This window comes from Cyprinodon variegatus, unplaced genomic scaffold (genome assembly GCF_000732505.1).
Source record: "Cyprinodon variegatus isolate N-32 unplaced genomic scaffold, C_variegatus-1.0 Scaffold257, whole genome shotgun sequence".
Lineage (NCBI taxonomy): Eukaryota > Metazoa > Chordata > Actinopteri > Cyprinodontiformes > Cyprinodontidae > Cyprinodon > Cyprinodon variegatus.
In genome coordinates, this window is record NW_015150710.1 from 950,618 (window position 1) to 961,375 (window position 10,758).

Sequence of the window (10,758 nt, forward strand, 5' to 3'; positions counted from 1 at the left end):
GTGTCTGTGATGATTGACGGGTCAGCAGAACACTGTCAGACTAAATCGACACAGAAAACTCTCAGCAATAAATGCAGCATGAAGAGGAAGAGATGAGTGAATCATAAAAACATCAGGAGGATGTGTCTCTGAGGCTATTAAAATGAATAAATCAGAGTCAACTGGACCGTCTGTTACATCACAATTGTTTACCGTAATAAACAATCCAAACCCACACGGTGTGTTTTCCTTTCAAACAAAGGCTCATAGTAGTTTGTTGAGGTCGGAGCATCATTTGGGCCAGTTTCACGCTGTCACTCCTCCAGCTGCATCACTGAAACGGGTAGTATGGATGGGACTTGATTCTGGGGAACACAACAGCAGTCACAATGTGGACCTGAGCATCACCAGCAGCAGAATCTGGATTGTGACTTACTCCTCGAGTAAGCAGGCCTTCCAGCCTCGGTCCAGGCCTCTCAGGGTGTTCATGTCATCCTCAGTAAGGCTAAAGTCAAAGATCTGGAGCAGGTTGAGAGTCAGTCCAATCAAACCTGGAACTGTTTTAGTGATGTGTTGTTCTATGCAAATGTTTGGGTTCTACCTTTGTGTTTTCCAGGATGTGATGAGGTTTGTCACTTTTAGGGATGACGGGGATATCCTGCTGCACGTGATACCTCAGCAGAACCTGTCAAAACATTCATTAGAGCAGGAACACAAACACACACGCTGTGGTGCACACTGACTGACCTGTGCAGAGCTGCGCTGGTGCTTCTTTGCTATTTCTGCAACCACAGGGTCTTCCAGCAGCTTTTGGGGATCAGCTTCATCTCTTTTCCTGCAACAGACAAAACAAACAGAGGCTGGTAGCTGGAAGAGTAGGGGACAGGCAGCCTTGTGGTTAGGGCATAGAGCTTCAAATCCTGAGTTTGTGAGTTCAAAAACCAAACCCACAGACTGCCACTCTGGGTCCCTGAGCAAGACGCTTAACCCCTAAATGCTCCCCGGGCGTCCCACTATGGCAGCCCACTGCTCCCCCACAGGATGGGATAAATGCAAAGGTAAATTTCTCCAGTGTGAGATCAATAAAGTTCAGTTATTCTTATTAAGAGGAGAATTACTGTACCCTGCTTAACCTAAGAAAATTCATCCTTTAAAAACTGAACTATCATCTCACAACAACTCAACCTTTATTTCACAACATTTTTTAGGGATAATCTTTTTTTTTTAAGTTTCTGTAAATAAGGACTGCAGTTAACGGCTGCTTACCTGTGCAGCTGTCTTTATCGTACAGATAATGACCATTTTCCACATGTTCTTGATTATCCTCCTGCAGAAGTTTCAATTTTTAGGAGTATTTCAAACGGTTCAAGCTGTGGTGCTCTCTAATGTTTAAAGGAATTAAATTAAAGTCAGAACATTTGTGTTGGCGGTGGTAGGAGTGAAAAGCTTTCCTGTGGCCTTGTTGTCATGAGTGTTACAGATATTTTTCCTCCCTTCCCATCCTCCTCACTGTGTTGGAAAATTAACTAAATTCTGGTCCAATGTTTTCTATCTGGTTTGAAATGCATAAACCTTTATAAAATAATAATTTAACCTTAAACTTGGACATGTTAAGGCCAGCAGCAGGTTTCCTTTGGGCACTTCCTGACCGAAGAAGTTTATAATTCATCTGCCATGTTCAAAAGGATGTTTTATGGTTTGCCCTCTTTAGAAGAGCACATACACAGGCCTTTAAATAAACAGTGTTTCCAGTGTGAGGGTCAATAAATCATACATAGAAATTGATAATTTCTTCATTTGGATTTTAAAATCCCTCATTAGAGGCTGAAGATCTGAAATTCTTCAAAGTGAAATGATGCTGTTGTAATAAACTTTCATTTTGAGGGATACTAGGTTTCAATAATTGTTGAGGTGACCATAAAGGAACCAAAGTACAAACACACACAGTTTCAAGTTTATCTTGGGGTACAATGACAATAAAGTTGTTTTTATTCTAAAAAGGTAAGTGGATGCTGAACTTCTTAAAGAAGACAAAAAGAGTGTTCTCACAGCTACCAGATATTTTTTTTTAAACTAGCAGAGATATAAAGCTGCTGTTGGCTGTGAAAAAAAAAAAAAAAAAAACTAGCAGAGATATAAAGCTGCTGTTGGCTGTGAAGTCACTCAGTGCTGCAATAACTACTATTTTGAAAGATTCAATCTAAACAATTTTGTATTTGCAGCTGAGGAAGCAGATCTATTGGGAAGATAGGTGGAAATAGTTTGGTTTGTACTGTAAGGAAGTGGATCTTACATTTCTGGGGGCCTTTCTGGTGAACCGAAAGGGCTGTAGGCCGTCAGTGTGATGTTTTTGGATTTGCAGTACTCAATGAGGTCTTTCTGAACCATGTAAGGATGAAGCTCCACCTGTCAGAGGAAAGACATCAATAGATGCAGATTTTTTGGTTTTCAGATTTTCATCAAAATATTTAATTCATATAGGTTAGCTGTTAAGTTTTCCTCCTTAACCAGGTTCATAAAAGTGATAAACCTCACATGATGTCGAGAAATAACTATGATTGGTTCAGATTTAAATGGAATGTAAATTAAAATTAAAGATCCTGTCGCTAAAAATGTGGTGTTCGGTAAATTTATTGCCCCTTTTCCATTGAAAATGTCACAATCACACCATTCTAATCCTCTCCGTTTGCCTGAGGTAGGTAAAATTTCACATTTCATGAGAAAGTTTTTGCTTTAGGATTGTACAGAAAAAAATAATGACTTGAAAAGTTATAGAAGCAGTTAGTTTTACATGTTAAATATTGGATATTCGGTAGACCGTTATTTGCATTAGATCAGCAGCTCCCTGCCTGCTCTCACCTCTGTAACATGTGGTTCAATTAGAGGCCATGAATAAATGTTTTAACCAAAAAGAAATACCTATTAGTGTATGTGACCCAGTGATACAAAACTAATCTCAGATTGTTGTACTAAACAGATGAGACACATTCCTTTTTATCTGATCTTTGGGTGAAGGTCCCCATGTGTAGAAGGTAAATAGGGGATTATTAAATACAGCAAGCCCACCAGAGTGTATTGCATGTACTTTTTGTTTTATTTTTCTGCCTTGAGTCATGGTTTATGGTTTGTAACTAAATTATCTTTCAGTTTGATCATTTAGTTAAACTTGTTAACATTTTCCCAGCACTTCTGGACCTCTTGTTTTTCCTTGTTCCGCAAACAATCAGCCTGTTCTTGTCACACATCAGCTCCTCTTGTGCCATCTCCTGAGCAGGCATAACAAAGGCCAATCTGGTCAAAATAAAATAACCAAAAAAGCTGTAATGGAACTGCTTGCAAAGGAAGGTGAGTTAAGTTGAGCTGGCCTAAATTTCTCCACTGTAAATAAAATCAATCAATCAATAACTTCAAGCATTAAGTGTCTTAAAATTGTGCTATAAAGATGCAATTCTTTATTATGACCCAAAGGACTGCTTTAAACATATTTTATGCACTAAAACCTTTTCCTTGCAATGTTTAACGCCCTGTCAAAATTTGTAAATTTCCAGACAAACTCCAAATGCAACCTCATTCACTAAGGAGAGCCTGTGGAGAATAGAGATCTGTTCTAATGAAACCATGTCTTATTCTTTTGAATCTCCCCCAGCAAGTTGCAACATGTTGACCAATGAGAATCTATCCAAGGGAAAAATGTGATACAAAAAATGATAAGTTCCCAGTGGGGAAGTCAAGGTGATACGATACAGCTACACGCTCTATCAAAATAAAAAGGAAAGGCTTGTATCAAGCCCCATGAGCTTTGATAGGAAAAACAAGCATCTGTTACAATAAATATGGTGTTCTCCGTGAGTAATGGTTATTACTCGAGAGAAGGAGGTGAAAGTCACAGTAGACCCACTTCTATTTAGATTAGATTACAGTACTGTGTGTTTCCTACCAAAACTGCAGGAGGAGAACCTTTCAGAATCATTATGCACAACAAATAACCAACATAGAGTAATCCCCTTTTCCTACAGTATCACACACTTGGCTTATTAGCATCTTTTACCTGATTAAATTTCAAAAATAAATGCAAAAAAATCTGTTTATGGTCAGTTTTCCCTGAGTACACCCCATGAAGATTTCAATGTTCTATATAAACAATACCTTCACCACATGCTTTCAACCCAAAAAGCTTCTAGCAGCATTAATCTTGTGGTGTCCCACACAGATCCCTCCTGTGAGTCCGGTCTGGAGCATTTATAGAGGATTAAAGACAGAACCTTGTATTAGTCTGCTTTACTCAGTCCAACCTAAATCATCTTTTCCAAGACCAACCCCCTAACAACCACCTGCATGAACAAGCAGCTGGTGGAAGTAGAATCAGGATGAGGTCTAGTTCACTGGTAGTGGTTCTGGTGCTGAATGGTTTGAGTCATAAATTATACAAAACACAATGATTAAATGTTGAAATAAAGATTATTCTAACTAGGGCTGGATAATTAATTGCATTTGTAATAAGTTGGCAGTTTTAAAATTTCTAACTTGCAGAGGCATTCGGTTGTTAGCCACATTACCTTTAACATAATGAAGACACGGCTCTTCCCATACATGTGATTTAGAGGTAAACACTGAATCCCTGCAATAATGGACTCTGGACAAGACAGCACTCCAAGCTATGAAAGCAATAAAATTCTGGAGCTAAAGATAAAAAGCTTTATCTCTTATCTGATATTACTTTGACCTGTTATTATGAAGGTTTTAACAGAAATAAGACTGTTACTTGTAATCTAAATTCTTACATTTTATATTCCGCTTTATATTCTATATTTTAAGGTGCTGCTTGTTCAAAAAGAAATTGAAGATAAAAGCACAGCAACTAGAAAAGTGGGTGAAGGTTTGTTTGCTTCGCTGCAGGTTCAAGGTATGAGTTATTGGCCCTATTTGATCTCACTGGAATATATCAAGTTTGGCAGAGAATTTCTAGTATCAATTACTGTGTTTATTTTGTGCAATTTGTAAGCATACAATAAATCAGTTTTCATATTCCTAAGATTAACTAGCAGAAATGCAGTTTGACCATAATAAAACATGAAATGTATCACATCTGTTCTCCGCATTGGCTCCATGTTAACCAATTGCATAAATGCTGAGTCACTAGCAGCTAGTTGGTGCTTTAACTCAGTTATTATTAGTAAGTATGTGTTTACTTTTTATGCTATTTTTTATAAAATGCTCTGATTTGGATGGTAATTGACTGTAAGGACCTTCAGCTAAAGTCTATATTAAGTTTTATAACTGTGTGTCTTTGCATTGTGTTTTAGGAGCACACAGGCACATACAAACATTCATAAAGAAATAAGGAAGCCAACCTGATCCACTACACCTTGGCTTAAAACATGTCTATTAGTAGCTTATATTTGCTGTTTGTGCTTTTGCAAAGGGAAATTAAAAAAATTGCAATGTTGCATTTTTTACAACAAAAAACCTACAGCCCTAGATCAGAATAATGTAATACTTAGTCATATATATCAATGCTTCCCAGCATGACAGGAAAGGGAGTTCAAATGAAGCACAGTGGTGGCAGCATCATGCTGGGTCTGCTTTGCTGCTGCTGCTGTATACTCTAACTGTTTATTATGTAGATGGAGGACTCCCTCCAAATTGCTAGCTAAAATCTGGACCTAATGAAAATTCCTACCAGGGCAATGATCCAAAACATCTAAGATCCATTTCTGAAACAGCAAAAGTAGTAATAAAGACATTAACTTAATTAAGTGTAAATCTCATTGAGAATACCTTCTTTTTTTCAAGAGGAACCTGGAGAACAGAGCATCTCTATAGCTACGAATGGAAAGTTAGCGAATGCACAAAGATTTAAACTCAGCACCTGGTTAACAGCAGGAGGAACCTTGCAGAGAGCCAGAAGTCTCTCCAGCTGAAGGATGCTGAAGTTGGACACACCAATGCTCTTCACCTTTCCTGAGGCCTGCAGAGCCTCCAAACCCTGAAAACAAACAACATATGCAGTATATAAATCTCTTGTGTGGTTTTACAGAGTTGATGAATGTATACCTGTTGCAAAGTCCTCAGTTTAATTTGCGTTATAAAGGGAATTTTATTGACAGCATTAATGCAGGACAGCTACTTGATCTTACCCTCCACACGTCAACATAATCTATGTCCAACGTCAGAAGCTTTCCATCCTTCCTTGGAAAAAGCTCATCCCCCATCCTCTGTGAATTAATAATTTAACAATTTTAATTAGTTATTTGCATTGTGGCTGCAAGACATCCTTCCATCTGAGCTGTGAATTTAGTTTAGTTTTGTAGCTTTTATTTTACTATAACTACAAGAAAATAACTATTCTTTTTAGTATCATTATTATTACTTTTATTGCTGTTTTTAATCCTTAGCTAAACCTATTTCTGACCAGCTTCCCTATCCACAGAATGATGCTTTCACCAACATTATTTTGTCAAGGGGGATGTACAGGGTAATCAACAGTATTAGTTTCCCTCGACAAATAGGACCTTGTCTACCAAATATGTTTCTACAACCAAAATTCAGACATGATATCACACATAAAGCTGATCTACAAACTAGACGTGCAGCATTTCACGTTTTTGCCTCCATGAATATGCAGAACATGTGCTGATCATCAGAATGGGCAAAATAGTGGGAGGAAGATAAAAATTACGTTAGGACTTAATATGTAATTATCAAACCTGAGACAAATTACAGGTGCAGTTCTTGTATCTACATAACTTGAAGTAGGGAAGACATATCATCTATAAAGTAATGCTATTTTTAGGGAAAACTCTTTGACATGGCATCTGGATTGATCATTCCAGGATTTGCTAGTTAGTTGTATCTGCTGGACATATTCTGGTCTACTGTCTATTGACGTCAAATGTATTTTAAAGGTGGGGGCTGGCTCAGGGGGTGATACATTAACTTGAACTTGTCTTTTGAAATTTTTCAAAAAAGGAAATCCTCATTTATTGATCAAACTTCAGCACTGGTGAATGTCAAGGTTCTCAAATTCCAGGGTGGATTTCAAATGTGATTTAATCAGTGGTCAAATTCATAAAGCTGTGCTAATACAGCTGCGGTGCTGAAAACTCACGATCCCCAGCAGCTACTTTCACCTCTTTCTTGATCTGCATGAGGCATGGTGATCAGTAGTAAGGGAAAATAAAAGATGTGTTTTCTTAAACAGCTGAACTTTTTTTTTTTTAAGAACTTCTGCTGGCAAACCAACCATCTTTTTCCCTTTAATTGTGTTAGGTAAACACTTATATATCAATTAAATAAAAAGGTACAGAAATTCTCCATTAATTAAAGAGGTGATCTCATGCGCGTCTGGAGAGATGAACGTTACTTAGTGACATTATGAAACATCAACCTTGACTTGTTCTGACACTTGGAATGGTCCAGATCCCAAAAGCTACTCTGCTATGTTTGAGTCTCCAATCATCTTATAGATGATTGTCCTGATAAATTTTTTTATTTGAGGCCAAAAGAGAAGATTCTCTCTCCAGTCCTCCAGCATCATACCTGCCGTCTGTGCAGAATGCTGCTGCCTTTGGGTTGTGAAAAATAAATCCTGTCTGTTCTCCCAAATTCTTTATGATGACAGTTAAATTCCAATAGGGCAGTCCACATCACTTTTGAATTACCGGTAGATGTCAGATGGGCTCCCTGCCTGTCTATATCACCCACAATTTTCTTGGCAATGCTGATATTGTTTAGTGTGGTGGCCAAAGAGAAGTTGGAATTGGTTCCAGAGATGGTTTAATACCTAGATAAAGACCAAGATATGGCAACAGGCTGAAATTAAGCTCTAATGGTGAACATATCACTTAAGGGCTGGTTATACTCCTGCAGCAGTTTGTCGCAGTGAGCTTATCGCAGATATTTTTTATTTATGCCCATATTTGAAGCATGGTCTGTGCTATGTTATTCCACACCACAACGCAAGAGGGAAAAGCTGTGGGTCTAGATACACCGAGGTAGTGGGGGCAAGTTTGTGCGACCATGGAGGGAAATGAGGGCAAAAAAGAGCGGAGATCCAGGTGGAAAAAGGGTCCAAGCGTTCAGCCATACCTCGCTCTTCTAGCTGGTCCAACTTCACGAGATGTTTTTCCGCAATGGCAATCATACAAACAAAACAAGCCAGTAAGGTACCAAACAGGAAATAGAGATAGTGTAAAGCGCATGTAGATTTGACCAATCAGAGGCCTCCTGTCTGCGGCACTGTCTTCGGACACCTACAATTTTGGAAAGGATGCAGTAGAGTGTCTGCGGAAGGGACAGGGGCACATTTACGTTCACTGCGACACACTTGAAGATAACCTGGTTTCTGAGTATAAATCAGCCTTTAGTGTTCAGATGATAATTATTTCCATGCATCTCTTTGAAAAAATAATGGGCTTGTATATTTTGTCGGAGTGCTGCTGAGAAACAGAAAAAGGAACCTGGAACATCAAAAATGTAACCACAGCTGTTTAGCACAGGTCATCCAAATCAAGTACACCTTGGCCTCTTACTGCATCTGGTTCGAACCTTTAAGCCGATGGGAAAGTGTATGAGGTAGAGATCCAGGTAGTCCAGCTGCAGATCCTGTAGGGACTTATTGAGGCAGACAGGGATGTCCTCTGGGGCAAAGTAGGTACACCACAGCTAAAAAGAAAAGAAAAAATGAAGACAAACTGACGTTCAAAGTAAACAAAAGTTTCCAGAGGATTTCAGCTGCTGTCTCACCTTACTAACGATGAACATGTCCTCCCGGCGAATGATGCCCTGCTGCATCTTGGACTTCAGAGCTTTGCCGATCTCCACCTCGTTATCGTAGCTGAATGCGGTGTCAATGTGGCGGTATCCGGCTGCGATGGCGGTCTCCACAGCGCCCTGGGTGGATGGCTCCTTAGAGGACTGACACAAGGAAAGGGTTCAGTCAGACCAGTCAGAGCTGGTGAGATAGCTTTGAGATCTGGCCCTGTAACCTGGCTTCATAACAGGGACATATAATGGGTATTCAACATGAGCCTCATTTTCTCGAACAGCGTTGATCATGCAAAGAGAGGCATTGGAAATATTGGCATTGACCAGATAAAAAAACAGCATATTCAACCTTCACAGACCCTAGAAGACTCTGCCTTTCACCAGATCAACACTTCTCTTCTCTTTCACATTTTGGTGATAAAAGCTGGTTATCTAAATACAGAAGCTGGTTTACAGATCAAGTGACCTCTAACCTTTCCTCTGAAATACCTTGAAAACTTCTTTCTGATTTTTCCAAAGCAAATCCTTCACAATGGCTTCTGCAAGATTTCAAGATTTATTGATGACTCATGCTGCCGCAGCTGCTTCGGGTCCAGTTTGCATGAAATAGTTGCATAATCTGGCTCCTTTACATCCTAAACATGCTGAAGCAAAGCAGGAAGCTGAAGAACTAGTTTTGCCAGGATATCATGCAGTAAAAGCAACACCAAGGCATGTAATGGAAGATAGAGACTGTACCTCAATAAGGCTTGTTCAAACATTAGTTTGCATATTTGAACTGCTTTTTGTTGTTGAAGTAAATCTTCCACCCTGTTTTCATAATAAAAATGATCTTTCTGTTGGAGATATTGAACTACAGAAATGTGCTCTAGCCTTCCATGGCTTTAAATAAGCTTTTTAGAGATGCAACAACCAGCCGTGCAGTGGTTCTGATAGTCGGGGCAAGACTGGAAAGGTTGAGGGGTCAGAGAGTCTAAGCCTAGCCTAACCTAAGTTCCTTAATGCAGAAGTTTCTCTGTAAATGGGTTTCTAACTCAGACTGGACCAATAAAAAGAACAGAGATCATTCTGACTCAGCAGGATTTGGCTCGTTTCTTATTTAGAGTTGGTGTTTTTTTTTTTTACTTCCTATCTTGAAAGGAAGGAGTAAAGCTCCGACTGTGAAACCCAACAGCACTAAATGTCTACCAGCTATGGCAGCATCATCTGCCACTGGTGTTGTTGTTGTGATAACAAATAACATCTACTTTGAATGTCCTCAACGAACCAACAAATAGACATAATTTAGATCCATAACAATATTGATTCAAAACTAAATTGGACATGTCCAAACTAAAATGGATAAAGCGGGCCATGATGAGTACCCCGTGTGTTTATATTCTGTTTTTAATGTTTTAAACTTTGGTAAAAAGATTATATTTAGGCTTTTTTTATTAATATAAACAATTAGTTACAGATCATCTTCTGTTCTCAGCATCAATAAATGTAATAGAATCTCAGATTAAATGCATTTAAGTGCATTTGTGTTTTAATTATTTCCTTTTGTCTCTTGTAAAGTGGACTTAATCTAAAACCCAAATTTGCATGAAGGTTTAGAATAAATCTGTCGAGGCAACTCACAGCAATTCATGCTGCTTAGAAACAATAAAGGTTTAGATGTTTAGATTTCAAATTAGCAGACCAATCTTCCTCCAACCGACCAATCACAGTTTCTGGTAACAGTTTTTAAACTTCAGGAAGCATATCAGTGTAGTTAATAACCCTCAATGTTCAAAGCAAAGCTAACCTTTCTACTCTGAGCTGCAGATATTTGAGTGTGTACCTTCCATGTTCCCAGACCCAGCAGCGGCATACGCCTGCCGTCATTCAGCTGAACATGTCTGACCACCTGTGTGTCCTCCATGGAGAGCTTTCAGTTCCAGCAGCACGAAAACTGTCACTGCAGTTGCTTTCCTCTTCCTCTTTTTTGTCTTCCTTTTTGCTGAATCAACCTGCTTCCTTTTCTTGGCTGAT

General features: G+C 38.9%; 1 protein-coding gene across 1 annotated transcript; it reads right to left on the bottom strand.

The window, feature by feature from the left end:
• Nucleotides 1-145: 145 nt before the first annotated feature.
• Nucleotides 146-10,758, bottom strand: LOC107089600 (aldose reductase-related protein 2-like). Its single transcript, XM_015382483.1, has 10 exons — nt 10,568-10,758; nt 8,725-8,895; nt 8,527-8,643; nt 6,117-6,194; nt 5,849-5,965; nt 2,273-2,385; nt 727-814; nt 581-664; nt 416-498; nt 146-344 (listed from the first exon to the last, which is right to left on the bottom strand). Exons 1-10 carry the CDS (start codon nt 10,646-10,648, stop codon nt 311-313), a joined length of 966 nt encoding a protein of 321 aa, XP_015237969.1. The 5' UTR covers nt 10,649-10,758; the 3' UTR covers nt 146-310.